The 16,740-nt window shown below is 43.0% G+C and overlaps 1 protein-coding gene across 1 annotated transcript in view; it reads right to left on the bottom strand.

Annotated features, from left to right (window-relative positions):
- COL17A1 (collagen type XVII alpha 1 chain) overlaps window positions 1-16,740 on the bottom strand; it is a 40,325-nt gene that overhangs the window by 13,846 nt on the left and 9,739 nt on the right. The window contains 29 exon segments of the mRNA XM_027459883.3: window positions 618-653; window positions 1,508-1,588; window positions 1,806-1,841; window positions 2,411-2,446; window positions 3,127-3,153; window positions 3,512-3,556; window positions 3,927-3,962; window positions 4,320-4,382; window positions 4,774-4,809; window positions 5,008-5,043; window positions 5,405-5,458; window positions 5,600-5,635; window positions 6,303-6,365; window positions 6,875-6,979; window positions 7,153-7,215; window positions 7,694-7,720; window positions 8,190-8,216; window positions 8,642-8,680; window positions 9,264-9,479; window positions 10,137-10,286; window positions 10,369-10,413; window positions 10,550-10,639; window positions 11,176-11,340; window positions 12,627-12,692; window positions 13,058-13,129; window positions 13,242-13,313; window positions 14,073-14,228; window positions 15,209-15,352; window positions 15,749-15,796. Of these exon segments, the coding sequence (XP_027315684.3) occupies window positions 618-653; window positions 1,508-1,588; window positions 1,806-1,841; window positions 2,411-2,446; window positions 3,127-3,153; window positions 3,512-3,556; window positions 3,927-3,962; window positions 4,320-4,382; window positions 4,774-4,809; window positions 5,008-5,043; window positions 5,405-5,458; window positions 5,600-5,635; window positions 6,303-6,365; window positions 6,875-6,979; window positions 7,153-7,215; window positions 7,694-7,720; window positions 8,190-8,216; window positions 8,642-8,680; window positions 9,264-9,479; window positions 10,137-10,286; window positions 10,369-10,413; window positions 10,550-10,639; window positions 11,176-11,340; window positions 12,627-12,692; window positions 13,058-13,129; window positions 13,242-13,313; window positions 14,073-14,228; window positions 15,209-15,352; window positions 15,749-15,796 (2,070 nt within the window).

Genomic DNA, 16,740 nt, shown 5'->3' on the forward strand with positions numbered 1-16,740 from the left:
TCCCTGACAATGGGTTCAGATTTTAGTTATGTGAACTGGAAGCCTTAACTCAGTCCCTGGCTCTGAGGGACACTGGACTCAAACGTGGAAATTACTGCACAATTTGCCCTAAAAGGACCATAGAAAACCAGCTAAAAAGGGTTCTTAGGAGACTCAGCTCTGCTCAGGCCTTTCCAAACAGATGTCTGCCTAATTGGCAGTGGTTTCAGTGACATTTTTACTAATTTGGCTGTAGTTTGTTCTTGCATCTTTCAGAATAGCAGGAGGTATACAGCTGAGCTATATCCCGTACCACAGAAAGGCAACTGCATTTGAGAAGTGCCTTAAAAATGTCAGCTTCCAGGGAAAAAAAAAAAAAAAAAAAAAGACATTTGCAGCTTCCACATCACACTGGCTCTTACTATCCCCTCCTTCCCTTGGGAAGGAAAAAAAAGGAAGAATGGAAATTCTTTAACAGATTAATTAAGCTCAATAATGCAGCAAAATGAACTGAAAGGAACAAATCTGCAAACAAAAGCGAGTGAGATTGTGCCAAGGGCTGAGAGACTAGAAACAAAAGAAAACTAATGAATTCAGTTCTCTTAAGGAGCAGAACCAGGGCAGATGGAGAATGGTACCTTGCTGTCCAGGGAGACCAGCTGGCCCAACAGGACCTGGTTTCAAAAAACAAAAAGAGATTGTGTTAGATTTTCCTGGTTCTATTTTACAGTAGCAGGAGAGAATCAATAGGTCCTTTATAAGAACAGAGGCTATCAAATAATGTATTCATCTGCTCAAGTAAATGGAATTGCTATGGGGTAAGAATTCATTAAAGTGCTAGGTGCCTCTCAGACTGGGGAAATAACCAGAATGGCACTGACCACCACCTACATGCAATAGATCTAACCCTCTTCATGCATTCCCTGCTGCAAAGGCTTGTTCTACCAAATCAGCTCCAGGATTAGTGCCAGCTACATAGATGGGACAGGCACAGAAGTGCCACGAGAAACAAGGCCCAGAAACTTTGCTGCCTGACACCAGTGTGCTAGAGGGCAGAGAATGACCTAAGAGCGGTCTTTCTGCTGTCTTGAGTTCACAGTTAAGATTGTAAAAACAAAGCACTTAATAATTTTGGTTCTGGTGTGAGGAGAGGGATTAGACACACACTTGCCTTACTGAGAGGCAAAAGAGCTTGATTTGAGTTGCTGAATTTGGCCTGCCTCTAGTAGTCATCAGGAGGTAACAGTAGTCTTCCCAGTTTCTTCATTTTCCCAGCCCTTCCTTCTGTCCTGCATCATTGCGATTGCATCCCATTTCTCTTTTAGGGCCACTGCCTCCCTAATGCTGCCTGAGATCTTGTTCTTTCTGCAGGGAAGGGTGAGGACCATGAGTGTCTAAACTGCCTGAGCAATCCTGACTCCTACATGGGGCCGCCTGGCAGGGACCATAAACATCAATGGTTAAATTAAGAACTAGATACATGGCAACGAATGCAAGCTGCCTGCAAAAAACACTGCAGCTTCTTTACCTGGAACACCAGGGGGTCCAGTGGGGCCAGGTGGGCCAGGTGGGCCTGGGGGGCCTGGGAGAGCAATAGTCGATGAACCCTCTGAAAAACAAATACGTACACTTGTACACATGCATAACACACACATGCAGCAAACGTGCAACAAATCTAACCTTAAGGAATGATTTGACCATCTATAGCAACACTGGGAGCCCCCAGTAGAAGCCTGGTACACAGTCAAGACGAATTTAGAACGCATAACAAATACAGAGAAAATCTTCCAAAAGCAGAAGCGCTTGGCTCTCGCAGCACTACATACCAGCACTGATGACTTTGCCTGGAGCTCCAGGTTCTCCTAAGAAAAGAAAGAGACAAAAGCTGAATTTCTTTTTTTTGGGGGGAAGATCTGTCACTGTATCAATAACATTTTCTCATTTGTCTTATTAAACATGTGATTCCTGATCTCTTTGTCCTTGATCTCGTGTGAGAAATCACAGCACTGGAGGGCTATGGAAGAAGCAACAAAGCCCGGCTAATCCACAGATATAATCCAGAGATAATCCAGGTTCTCTGATCTTTCCAAGCACCACATCTGCCAGAACAGACAACAGGCCTTGATTTATCTGAGAAAGGTGCACAGATACCCCTGCAGTCACCAGGCATCACGCTCACATGCCCAGGGTAGAACCAGGTTTGCTAAGGTTTTCTCAGCTGGAGAACTAGCTCTGATGAGTACCTTAGTGGGTGCCCTGCCTTTCATGTGTGCTCAGGAAGGCTTTGGCTATCAACTATTCCACAAAACTTCCTTTCCTAAAGCCACTAGATGCCACTGTTGATTCAGAGACTGGGCAGCAGAGCAGCTAATCCTCCTTCAAATGAAGTGCTTAGAGAGAAAATGAGTATCAGGGAAGAAACAAAGCTCACCTTTAGTCCCTGGTCTGCCGGGGTTCCCTGGAAGTCCTGATACAAGGTAGACAAACAATTTTAAATAGGTAGCACAAATATCATTCTGTTTCACTCAGGTACCCCAGTGAGCTTCACTTGTAGATTTATAAAAGGAACTTCCTACACAAGAACCTGGCTTTCAGCATTTATAAACATGTTTGCCTACTTCACAAGGTCCTGACAGCAGGTGGAGGGTTTTGTGGCAGACTGAGCTGGTGGTGTCCTTGGGCAGAGGTAAGGGCCTCCCTTCTCCCTCTGCTCTCTGAACGATGGCACTGCTCACCAGATTTGCCTGCAACTTCTCCCAGGTACTGCTCCCTGCTCTGAGGCTCCTGGCTAAATTCCCTGGTGACGTGCCCCCCAAACCACTTCTGCTTGCAGAACATCACATCCTCTGTTTCCACCTCTCCCCTCTGTTTCTGCTGCTGATTAGAAGGATTTTTCAGAGATATGCAGGGAACTGAAACACGTTCTTTGTTGCAAATTATGTTCTGGGCAAACTTTCAAACACTCCAAGGCTCTGCTTTCCTCAAAATTTATGCACCAACCATAAAGTCTGTCTCAAAAGCCAAGGTAGAAGAAACCTTGGAATATCACGTCAGGAGCCCTGAGTTGTACAGAGGGAAAATCACAAAGGGTTTTTGCCTGTATCAAAGTGTGTCATTGATAAACTTAAACACGATGAAAAAAACTACCTGGAGGTCCTTGGGGTCCTGTGAGACCTGGGGGAAAAAAAGGGCAAATATTCTAAGATATCTAAACAAATTTTGGTCAGGAGGAAGGATAGACAAGGAAAAAGAGATTACATTTGCTTAAAAATACAGCCCACAGCCCACAATAGTACAAATTGGCTTAGCACCTGGTATGTAAACTGAATGTTGGCACTGCTGTTCTGGCCTGCAGTGCGTGCAATCCTGAGATCACAAAGGGCCTAAATTCCCTTTGTATTTTCTTTTTATCACCGTCTTACTCTGCAGAGATCCTCCGCCAGTCTTAACTTCAAAATAAGACTGGAAATTGTTGACAGAGACGTGTTCCTGACCAAGAAAATAATTATTTTTGTTCTCTGTATGCTTTTACCTGGCTCTCCTGCATATCCAGGAGGTCCTGGAAGACCCGGTTCACCTAGGGATATAATCACCATTAACAACTCACAATCCACGATTTATAATCTACCAATCCAATCCATTCACGCTTGGCCACCAGCCATCCCATCTATACCTTCTGTACCTTCATAGCCAAGGGGCCAATTTCAGTGACAGAGGTCTGAGAGGTGAACCCCCATGCCAGAAAAGAATTGCAGTGAGAACAATTCAGTCACAATTTTACAGCCGGCTCCATTATATGTCTCAGTTCCATGCCTACAAGGTGACTACAGTTTTCCTGACATGTCCCAGGACACGAATCAGCTGCCATCTTCTCCCACCCTTTTTACAAATCAACTGCCTGCCAAATCAGAAAGTACCTGCTCTTCTACCTCAGAGAGATCTCTTACCTTTTTGACCTGGCTTCCCATCACGGCCAGCTTGTCCTGTGCAAAAAAAAAAAAAAAGAGATTCTCAGGAACTGGTAAAATAGTAACTCAGTTGCCCAGTCTTCCTACTAAGAGGAGTACAGCCCTAAGCACTAGGAAGTGGCTTTTCTTATTGCATCTGAATAAAACCTTGGCTGCAGTTATTGAAGATCCAGAAAAAGTTCACTTGAAACTAAAGTGCAGGACAACTTTTCTGAGCGTACAGACTGATTTTAGCTATCTAGAGAAAAGACCTGTGATCAAAACCAATACAATTCCGTTCACAAGTTGTTCCCTTGTCTGTGCTCACAAAAACAGACTCAGGGTGGAAATGGCATTGTCCAACACATAAACATAGCTTTTTCTGTTACTCACCTGGTGGTCCTTTGGCCCCTGGCTCTCCTGGAGGACCAGGTATACCTCTTGGGCCTTGTTCACCTGTAATGAGATGACGCAAAAATGGATCAAACAGATCTTGGTGAAGATGCAAGTTATGACTGTTAGCAATATTTGGTGCTTTGCAACTGAAAACCAGCATTGACAGGATGTTCAGGCCTTATGATTCATGACTGTTTCTGGGCATTAAAAGTGTTCAAGGGAAGTGAATACAGTTCATAGGAGAGAGAATTTCCCCAAAAGACAAACACAAAGATTCCTACCAAGGATGGGAACTATTTAGTTAAAACTTGAGTGCATAAAATAGAACTCCTATAACCAGCAAATTTTCATAAAGCTATCTAAGATTGACTGGGCTGTCTGTTCTTTGAAAATTCAAGTAATTCATGTGCATATTAGACAGGCTGCTACTTCAGGAAAACAATCCACTGACCTGTCATTCCACGAGAACCCTTCTCACCCTGGTCACCTGCAGTACAAAAAAGGAAAGGATTCTGTGAGACTGCTTCATTGTGAAATCTTTTCATCAGACAAAGACAGTCTGCTTTCTGACAAAAGCACAAAAGAACAAGCCAAAGAAGGGTAGGGTTAATTACCATGGGCAGTATTCATATCTGAAGGAGCCTAAATAAAATATCCAGAAAAAATATTTAATTGACCAACATACCTTTGGGTCCAGGGGCTCCAGCAGCTCCTTTCTCACCTGAAAGATAAATGGATGATTGAACAATAGCAATAATAAGTCAGAAAGGAAAGAAATTCCATACACCAAAGAAAGTAATAGAAGAAACACAAATTCCATTATCAGAGAAACTCAAACTGGAACTTCCCATCCTTCATTGCAGCTCCATCCATGTTTCCTCATCCAGATTTCTCTGTTATCTCTCTCTTATATTTCTCAGTATTTTCTCATAACCACTGAGTCTAGTTCCTCCTCCTCTTACACTTTTCTCTGCTGCTAGCACCTCAACACTATGCTCAGATCAAGTGTGTTTCTCAGAGCAGTGCTGGAAAAGGAACATCAGCTAGTGCTGCTCTAATTGCACAGGGGAAGAGAAGTTTACCTTTAGCACCTGGGAGACCTGCTTCTCCTCTAAATCCTTGTAGGCCAGGAGGACCTGCAGAAAAATGAGATGAGGGAGTTAATTCATCCCGCTGATGACTAAGCACCACTAAGGAAGACAAACTGTGAGAAGTTGTCACTATTTTTTTTCCCCTCTAGTCTGTAAGGCACCATAGCAAAGGAAGGCAGCACTCACCTGGAGGGCCTTGGGGTCCTGGAGAACCCGTCAGACCTGCGAATAAGGAACACAGAATTTCTTTCAGTATCACCACAATTAGACAATGAACAAAATATCTTTGAGTTTGACCAGCAGCATCCACAACCTAAAGGATGTTTAAGAGATCAGGATCTCCCTAGCCCCTAAAAGAAATGGCATCACTGGCATCTTGAAAAGCAGAACATTGAATCTACACAATTTAGTTCTTGTAACATAGAGGAACTGGTTTTCCCTAAGGTAAGGTAAAGGGACTAAAGCCTTCCATCTTGGCTGAGATGTTGGGATCTGTGCTCCAGGTAGGATCCATTCTTTATAGAGCAATTTGGATCCCCGTTACATGAACTGCAGAGCTGTAACTCTATTAACAACCTGTTAGGGGTATGGAATTTACCCTACCATATCTGAAAGCAGAGAAAAAACAGATGGACACATAACATATATTAAAAATTGACATTTTTTGAAATCTCTCTGCTGATCCCCACTCTCACTAAAAATCCCCAAAAATTTATTGCTCTAAAGGTTATATGTACCTACCAAAGTAAATTTTAGCTAAAATGAGGACTGCCAATTTATTTTTCTGATTAATGAAGTGCAATATAAGTGAAACAGGAAGGCTGGAGTGTTCATTTCCTCCTCACAGTGCACCTAGACAGTCTGCTAGGTTCTCTCTGTCCATATTTACCTTTAAGGCCAGCAGAACCTGGGGGACCAGGTGGCCCTGGAGGCCCTGGCTCACCAACAGCACCTGCAGAAAAAGAGCAGAAATAGATAATATAGACTACAATTGTGATCCCATTTTCCCATTCCCCATTTTCCATTATTATTTTTTCTGGCAAGTGACATGAACAATCTGCTAGGTAATCTGCTTGTCAGTTCAAAACAGACAAATAAACACGCATTGTCCAAGAAAAAAATCCCATCTCACTGATCTTTAGGATGAGAAAGAGAATAAACCCCCAGCTTAGGTGAGGTGGATAGCAGGGAAGAAGATGACCTTGATGCTAAGAGCTTTTGCTTCTGCCAAACTTAAACTTGACGGTGAAATCTGGCAAAACAAAATTACTTGTTTGCCCTCTGTAAGCTTGGCACAAAACCCCCTTAAGTCAGATTTGTCTGTGTTGGGAACATCTAAAATGAAATTTGGATTTGAATAATCAAATCAAATCCTATTCCTGAGGTGTCTGATAAATCAGGACCAAACTCCAGCTTTTGTCTATCTCAGCGTTATCCAAGAACAAGATATCTAGTTCCTACCTCTGTCTCCTTTTTCTCCAAATCCAGGTGGTCCAGGCTCTCCTCGAGGTCCTGGTAACCCTTCTCGACCTCTTTGTCCCATGGGACCCTCCATACCAGGATCACCTACAGGAGACAAATGCCTTGTTAGAAAAGCTGTCTTTACGCAGGCCTTGGGCAAGAAAGATCCATGTCTGCCTCCATGGGGGAAAGCAATGATCACACCAAGCTATGTCTGGATTCCCTTGTCAAGCGCCAAACAGCCGTGAGAGACTTGCAGCACTGCTGAAGATGCTTACCCATGCTCCCTTTCTGTCCCTTTGGTCCTTCTGGCCCTTGGTGCCCAATTGGACCAGGAATGCCTGGAAAGAAAAACACAGCAAATGTTCAGAGTCCTTGTCTGTGTACCATGAATGAATAACACACAAATTAGTGGAACCTGGGAACCTGAAACCTGGAGGGATTCAGCAGCTGGGCTAAAGGATTTATTATTTGCAGGTTGGGTACTCAAACAGGTATGTCTTTAAAAGAGCATAACAAATATAAGAGCACAAGGAACTCAGGCCAAGTACTCATGTAGCTGTGGGACTCTTTCGAAAGTAGGCTGGGATCTTCACACCCCCAAATTAGTAATGGTCAAATAAAGGAAAGTCAGGTTGAGGCTGTGCTTACATGTATAACCAAATCTCTGTAGCTCATTATCAAGGTATTAATCAAGTGACTTAGTCCATCTGCACCTTGAGCAAGATTTGCAGTGCAAAATTTGTTTTTGTCAACAGCAATGTCAACAGTAACATCACTAAGTGTCCTCCCTCAAAGGGGAATTGTACTACTGCTCACCTGGGACACCAGGAAGTCCTCGATCTCCTGCAGGGAGAAAGAAATAGACAGTCAGTGAGGAATATATCTTCCCTGTTTTTTACATTTGACTGATTCTCACCCCCTCATAAAAAGGAGTTTATGTTACTGGCATGTTTACAAGTTCTACCTTCTCCAGCAATGCCATGCTGGGCCCCTTGTATTTATGCAATGGATTGAATTGTTCACACTACACAAAAATCTCTGAAGCACTTTCTGATTAAACCAGGTATAGTTTTACCTCAGGAATGATTTTAATCCAGGTGAAAAAAGATTCAAAATAAGAATTGTTCTCTCTCCTACTGTGACCTCTAAAATTGCCTTTGCCAGGAAGAGCAAAGACTATCTCAGCAATATCTGAGCCACAGGGTGCATCAGCTTCTCTGTCTAACTTCTGGGGCAATAAAAATTCATATGCTATGTAGGCCCAACGGAAGGCTGTCGAACAACCTAAAACAGCAGGTAGCTCCAGACTCACCTTTAGGACCCTGCATTCCCATGTCACCTGAGAAAAAGAGAAGAAAAATAAGATCAGGAGAGATCCTGGAGATATTTCCAGTGATTCCTCATGTATTTTGTTTTTCTAGTTGCTTTTTATCTTTCAAAAAAATACAAACAAGTTGTAGATGAACATGGACAATTCACCCCTGGACAGTGCAGGGTGCACCCACCTCACCAGTGACATATGGGATCTGACCTTTCACACTCACACAATGTATAGGGTGATTGGGCCTCTTGTATTAATTCTACATAGGTCCAAGCCCTCCACAGTTTACGTGGCAAACCAGCTTCACGCTCTTTTTGTTTAAGTATAAACCAACATCAGCTTTCTCACTGCCAGCTTCCTCTTGTAGCAACAACCACTCCAAACTTGAGCATTGCCAGAACCAAGGACTACAACAGGGGAACAGAAGGACTAGATGGCTGTACCTTTCATACCAGGTTCTCCTCTCTCCCCTCGGAAGTAGCCTGCAACAGGAAAAAAAGTGCTGTTAGGCTGTATTACACAGCAAAGTAGCTACTCGATTCACACACAAACATCCTTCTAATCAGATTTTGAGGCTGCAAGTAGCACAGGTTATCAAACACGATATGGCTTTGGGAGTAGAGTTTCCTCAACAAATTTGCCTTTGCAAACTCTTGAACTGCTAAGAGTTACGTGAAACCTCTGAAGCTGGGAAAATGCAGGCTCCTCTCTTCTTAGCCCATTTCCATTGAAAGAGAAATACATAATCCTTCCCTTGCTACCAAAAGTAGCATGACAAATAAGCTGTGGGTTCATTTTTTCTGTGCAGTTCTTTCAAAATGGAAATCTCACTTGCTACAGCTTCCTTTCTTCTCCCATCCCTGCTAGCTTTAAAGGATGCACCACCTCTGTCAGTTGGCAGTGTTCTGTGCACCAGCAAAGCTCTTTGAGGACAGGTGAGGATTCTGTATCTGAGAGACTGCACTGCACTCCAGAAGTTAGGTCTTTAGGTCCTTAGGAAGTCAAACTTTCCCACTCCCCTTTAAATAATCTGGTCTCATGCAGCAGGACATTTACTCTGCTCACCTCGTTCTATTTCCTTGTTCAGTCTGCTCTTCACCATCAACCAAACTGATTCTTCATTTTCAAGAGGGAAGGTTGAAGAGGGTGCCACACCTTGAAGATAGTCTACTCTTGAAACATCTTTTGCTATGCTTGGACTCCCGTGGTTAACTGCCAGGAAGCTGTGATTGATTTTTTCCAGGTCGTCCACACGAGATTTCAGCTTTCTCACTTCTTCCGCTGGAAGGTTAAAGTAAAATGTTTGGGAACATGTAGATGCAGGTTCTATACCAGGGACTTCTAATAGCAGTGAGAAGGCATCACTGTGACAGAGAGCTATGGACACTGAATTTTGCAGGACTATTCTTTGCATCACTTTTTTTTTTTTTTTCCTAGCAGGGAAATCTGGAGTTTAAATGACAGCTTTGGAATCTGATAGTCTCCAAGGAGAAGAAAGACTTCAGACCTCAGAAGTTTTCCCACTCTCCTCACCCCAAGACTATATAAGCCTTCATTGCAGGTTTATATTCCTTATCCATTCTTTCTGTCCATTTGTAGTATGTTGGTGGCAGTCACAATTTTGAGCAATGAACATGCTCCTCCTCAGCCCTCTGGCTTGGCAGCTCTGGTAGTGAGTTACAGTTTGCTTGGCCTCTTTGCCAGCTTAAACCCTCTGTTACTCTTTCTGTTCTATTCAACATTTTATTCCTCCATATCAAACTCCCTCCTGTAAGCAGAAGGGAGACCTTACTTCTGCAGCTTCCCTTTCTCTCCTTCTCACCATGGCTGTAATCTTTCTCAGGGACAGGGACAGATAGAGGTGGATTTCTTTTCAGTCCCGATGTTAACTACACATGGAGGTCTGTGACCCAGCCAGCTCTTGTGTTCATTTCTTACCCAGAGCAATGAGTCCAAACAGTAACCCGAGGAGAAGCAACCAGGCCAGAAGCAAACCCAGGAGCCATTTCCACCAGCTACAGCAGGAACCACAGGGACACCAAGATGGTGCTGATCCAACTGCACCCCCCACATCGCCATTTCGTATTTCTGAAAGAGGGAAGGGGCACTCTCACAGTGAACAGCTCCTTGATTTCAGAGTCAGAGTCAAAGTCTGAACAGCAACACTTACCTGCATATGTTGCTTTGTCCCTTGTTGGTACTGATTTCAGTCCTCCTGTTGTAACAGTAGAAGAAGATTTAACAGTCTTTCCATGCATGATCAAACTTGGTGCATGGGCTTGCAGGGGGAAGGTAGTACTGGAGGCAGAAGGAGGTAGTTCTCTTGCATTGCCACAGGGGCAAACTCTTACCATTTGCATCTGATTTGAGGCCCGTATCTGTAGTGTAAGAAGAAGAAAATCCTTGCTTCTCTTTCTTCAATGTGTCTTCTGCAAAGGATCCTGAACAGGAACCAAATGTAATTGAAAACATTACAACAGGAACCAAGCCTTTTTTTTTTTTTTTCCAAAGGCAAAAGGCATGTTTTTTACTAGGAAGCCACAACAGTTCTGTCAGTTTAAGCCAGCTGCAGATCTAGTTTCTGTTTTTGAGGTTCCTGAGCTGCGTGAAATGTCACAAGGCATGCTCTGGAGCTTTAAATGCACAGGCTAGACCTAAATCCTACTGGCATGGTTAAAGGCTAAATGCCTGCCCAAGCTTCATGGCTGGGCTGCAGGGGTTTGAGTCAGGTGTAGTGTCCTGAGCTCTGAACTCCACAGATAGAGAAGACTCTACACTGGCAGAGTTGATCTGGCTGCATGTGTAGGACTCTTCTTATACATTCCCCCAAGCCACGTTGTTCTCACTGAAGCTCTGTCAAAATTCACCATCTCCAGAATGTGCCCTGTGGAGATGCTTCTGATTTACCTTCCCTTTATGATCACTCTCCATTTCCCTACACTCAGCATACCCACACATCCCAAGGAAGAGAAGTTACCTCCATTAAGCCCGGTGTTCGAGGCACTAAAGACTTTGCCACTATCCTTTGTCATGATCAAGAGCTCCATCTCCTTCTTTGCTGGGGCATTGTCCTTCTCCAGCAGCAGGAACTTGCAGTCTTTGCGCAGAATGTCATCCCCCTGGGAGCTCAAAACAGTTCCTCCTGGAATATTGGTAAAGGACAGGAAAGAGGAGGAGATGAGCATGGCCAAAGAGTCATAATTGCAACTTACAACACTTTTGTTTGTGAGAACAGGGAGTCCTGTTGTGATTGGGGTTGCCACCACTACAAGCCAGCAAGAGACACACTGATCACTTGAAGATAAGTGGAGTGCTGTGTTTCATTAAATTTTATTAGAGTTGTCTTTCGATATTTCACTAGCAGGGGAACAGCTTCTTTAGGAAACAGAGAACATGTAGAATTCAATAACATATAAAAATGATTTGCTCAATGACCACCTCACTTCTCAAATACACCTACTACAGAATCATAGAAACTCAGTCTTAGAGAGACATCCAAGGTTCATCAGAGCCAGCACATCTTAAGCAGGTGAGCAGAGATACTCGGAAACACAAAGCACTCCATATCCTTGGGAGCCAGGCATGCTCATGAGGCTTTGAACTGTGGCTTACTGAGGTTGGGCTCAGGCCAAACAAGGTTAAGAAATGTTGCTGTAGTCACCCTTCTGCCATTAGGCAGTATCAAATATAACTGGAAGGGTGTACAAAACTGAGCTTGCAGAGAAATTGACAGAACATTGAAAATGAAGATACACAGACTGGTGTTATTACATCATTCTAGTACGAAGCTGGAGTAAACCTACATTAGAAATATTATAATAACTTCTGTTGTATTTCCACATATTTTTAAGGCTTGCCATTGAGAGAACTTTGATTACAAAAGAAACTTGACTTCCCTTAAACAAAAAATAAAAGTCTTATTCATAGCTGTTGTAGTTACAGAAAATAAGCTTGAAAAGTTGAATCCCAACCGTTCAGAGACCAAAGGCCAGTAGAAAGACCTCAGCTTCTCTCATTAATCAAACAATCTGATCATCAAATCCTTGTTTTTTGAATGGTCAAGGCTGATACTACTGAAAAAATAATGGTTAAGTGTAACCTTGCCAATGTTTTGGCTTCATATGAAGCACAATGTCACATGTGTGATCTATTCAGTTGTCTACTGAGCAGAAATAGCTTCAGTAAGATTATCCAAGTTACCACAAAGTGGGGGAGATCTCACTCAGGCCAGCCAATTTTCTCATTCTGAGATTCTGGGTCACTTGCCTTCTTTTCAGAAAGGCACTGGGGAGGGGCTTGGCTAGTTACAAGTCATGCTCCTGAGGAGTCAGGTGTTAGTAGCACATAGCTGGCTGAATCTCTTACTCACTGCTATCATGACATGCTTGTACAAAGCCATGCCTAAACAACTGGAAATGGTACGCTCACCTGCTGAGGCAGACACACCAGTACTAGCCATGGTGTTGCTCTGAGAAGTGTTCTTCATCCCATATGCTGCAATGAAGAAATCCCAGAATGAAAGAGATGGAGGACAAGGTACCTACACATACCAGCCTTGGGCTACACATCGTTTCAGGAATCTTTTCTCATTTAAGGCACTGAGGAAAACTCAAATGAGCACGGGCTTCCCTAGTAAAAAAAGTTTCTAGTGCTTACATAGGGAGTGGGAGCCATTCCTGCATAGGCAAAGGAGGTGAAATGTTCCTCAGTATCTCCTCACACCACCCTGCTCCACACCAGCAGAGGGCAGTGAAGGAACCTCTATCAGGACGAACATTCTAGTCACTGCAGAAAAGGTGGGAGAAGGAAGCACACACCAGTGACTCCCACATTTTCTCTAGGCTTAAATTGTTGCTGACCTGTGGAGGCTGCAGAGGCATTCTGGGTCAGGGTTGAAGAGTTTGGTGACAGGTTGTTTTGAACTCCAAACACTGCAAAGAAAAATTATAGGAGTTGTAGGAGTCCTGCAGGGCAGTTCATTGTACGTGTCTGCCAGGACAGTTATGCTGTGAAAGTTTGAAAGGAAGAACAGAAAAATCTGACCTGTTGAGGAAGTGCTCAGGCCTGTGTTCAGAGTATGATTGGTGGGAGCCAGGTTATTTGGAACACCAAAAACTGCAAAAAGAGGAAAACAAATTTTATTACTTCTATGGAATCAGAAATCCAGCACCAAGCCAGTGGCATAGCTACAGAACTTAAGAGTAAGGGTCACTTGAAAATGCAGTTAGTGAAAATGCACAGTAATTACACGGAGGAAAAATCTTGAAAATTGTGACACTAAACCACGCTTTTACAGAATTCACAAAGGGGAGAAAATCCCATATCAGACAAGTTGCAATCATGAGATAATGTGAAAAAGCAAAGCTTTTAGTAGTACACTATCATGAAGCTTCCTGCACTCTTTCTCTGCATCTGGGAAATAACAGCATCCCTGGTACTTAGAGGCAGGTCTTACAAGGTGTAATCACAGTGAAGATTTATTGATTACATCTTTAGTGTAAGAGGACTGAAGGATTAGAACCAGGTGTTCTTATAGTGAACCAGAATCATCTGAAGTTCACTAGAGTCTAAAACTAGTTTTGATAGAGAATGTGAGCCTCATTTAAGTCAATAACAAAGCTATCATAAAAGTTCAAAGACAGATCAGGCAGTCAGGACGATTGATCCTCACAAACAAGAACTTTCAAATACAGTCAGTGTGGAAGCAGAGAGCATGAAGTTACAGAAAAGCAGAGAAAATGTAAGCCTATCTTCTGCCACTTTACTCTTCCATCATTTAAATTCTCTCTCTGCAGAAAGAGCACTACTTTTGACCCAGTTTCAGCATGGAGTTTTTTTTTTTTTCTGCCAATCTGGGCAGTCCCGGGAACGTACCTGATCCTGTAGAGTGAGACATAGCATTGATCAAGGACGAGCTCTGGGCCATGCTGTTGTGGTATCCGCCAAGGGAAGACCCAGCAGGCAGAGTTGAGGACCAGTTGTATGAAGGGAGGGCAGTATTCAGTATGGTTGTATCATATGTCCCCGACACTGTAAAAAAAGACAAAACAGTAATGGTTTTCAACAGGACCAGGCTTGTGATTTAGCATGCACTGCAGGTTTATGTGGCAGACAAATTAATCTGCCTTAGATTTCAATTAACGTAGTGGAGTCCATGCAGTGACTCCAGGTTAAGATGGTATAATTGATCTCAAATGCCAGCGGACTACAGCCCACCTGAATTTTAAACAATGGACTGACCTGATAGCATGACCATTCACAAAATGCCTTGAGGAGATTTCATTATTTATAGATGCTGTGATACCACAATAAAACACTTAATGTACTTCATTCCATGTTCCTATTAATAAATCATCCTGGAGTGTGAAACCTATGATTTTTGCTTCCCACATGTGTGGCTCTGGCTCACTTTTGTACTGGACTAAAATTCCCAGTTTGAGGCAGGATTTGAGCCAGCAGAAAGAAAAAAGACATTCCTTGTTCCTACATACTGGTGGAGAACAGTGGAGTGAATGTGAACACCACTGCCTCAAGCACTGCTGTGGGCCTTATAAATAACAAAAGCTAGTTATTTCAAATAGTATTTCTATTATTATCAAATTCTACTGATTTCTGAACCAGTGGTATGGCCAATGAAACAAACACTGACCCAAATGTTGTCTTCAGTGCTATCTTCATCTTGCTCAGAGACAAGAGATAATGCCACTGTAAGACATGTTTACTTGGAGCTCTGGTCTCTGCTAGCAGTACCTCTGGATTAAAGCTGCTGGCAGCAGCAACTGGCTTAATTTTATGGAAGTTGGACAAGTCACCAGAAAGCCACCCAGAATGGCTCATGGTAGGGCAGCCCTCTGGCATTCTGCCCCTTTCTCTTTATTGCCAGCACTACCAGGGACAGAGACCATGTATTCTTACTCTGATGTTCTTAGCAACTGGGTATAGTGGGTATTTTTATGGAAAAAAAATTGTTTGGAAGGCTCCAGCATTGCTAACTGTTCTCTGCCACGTACCTGACTGAGAGCTCTCAGTAACCATCTTTGTCTCCACCACAGCTTTTTTCGGTATTGGGAGGGTGCTTGATGGTGATCGAGTAGGGCTGCAGCTGGCTGATCGACTCCCTTTCAGCAAACGTTTTACATCATCCAGCTCTGTCCCTGGCAGGAAAAACAAGCATACAAATATATCCCAAAGCCATTGTTTCATTGATCTGTAATCCTGCCCAGACTAAACCATTTAGTGGAATTTACCTGTGAGTGTCTACGAAGTTGTACTGTTCTGGGGGTGCCACTGACTTAACAAAGTTTCAAGGGCCTCATTTCAGGGTCTAAGTACAACTCTACCCTTGTAAGACCACCATATATCCCACAGCATGCTTCCTTGTTCAGAAAGGGGAGATAAATGAAAGTTCTTACAGCAGGAAAATGGGATAACATGCTGCTATCCATCATATCCATCAAGACTGGATCCTAGAGACACTGCAGACATACCTAGAGTAGCAACACTCACTGTGTTATACCTGTTCCCCCTGGAGTATAAGCCATGGTACTTACATCTGCCAGAGGGAGATGCACTCTGAAGCCGGACTCGTATTTCACTCTCTGGGAAGGGAAAAAACAGATCATGAATATGGAGTGAGATGTATTTATGCCCTGATCTGGAAATGAATTTTTAGGCTGAAGTGAAGTTCTTCTTTCCTGATGTCTGTGTTACCTTGCTACTTGATCTAAGCAGCACTCGTGGCTTATGTGAATTTGCTGTAAATTGGTTTGAATGACTTTTTGTTTTGGGGTCAGATTTTTCTACTTTTAATTCCAGAGAGCAGTATTTTGCTCCTTGAGGGCCTCTATTGAAATCAATAGAATTGTCAGTGCCAATCAAATGGAAGGCCTGATTATACAGTCCTCAATCACATTGATATTCCAACTCATCACAATTACTATTATTCTACTGGGTGAAAACCTACAGAGCCAAAAGAAGCCTCAGGATTTTAAGGCTCACTAAATACACAAGTTCCCTATTACTTACTGGGTAAAACTCACACTTCCATCTATATAACAGGCTGTAGGATTTAGGCTCTTGCAACCTGCTGCCTTTTGTTTTGTCTCTTTAAATGTAACCCCCAACTTGACAAAAACTCCATTGAATTAAAACTATCAGGTCACAAGCAGACATTTATTAAGCCAACATTCTCAAGAGACATTCCATTTTATTACTGACTTTTACTGTCCAGCACAAGAGAATCAATCTGATTTGGTGGGGCAAGCCTGTAAGCTTGCTACCCACAAGCAAGTTGACCAGCCAGGACATGTGAAACATGCTCCTCAAGATGAAATCTGAAAATGCATGCACTAGAAATGAAACACGGACTTTGGCATTCAGGTGGAGAAGATGATAGACTGGGGCAATTTTCTGAAGTAGTATGAGAAACTGCAGCTGATTCTCTGCTTTATTATGTATGGCCTAGTTCTGCTGGGAGGTATGTATTGTGCTAGAGGAGACTGTAGAGATCTGAGGTAGAATAATTGGTAACTGTGACATTCTC

Source organism: Anas platyrhynchos, chromosome 6 (genome assembly GCF_047663525.1).
Source record: "Anas platyrhynchos isolate ZD024472 breed Pekin duck chromosome 6, IASCAAS_PekinDuck_T2T, whole genome shotgun sequence".
Lineage (NCBI taxonomy): Eukaryota > Metazoa > Chordata > Aves > Anseriformes > Anatidae > Anas > Anas platyrhynchos.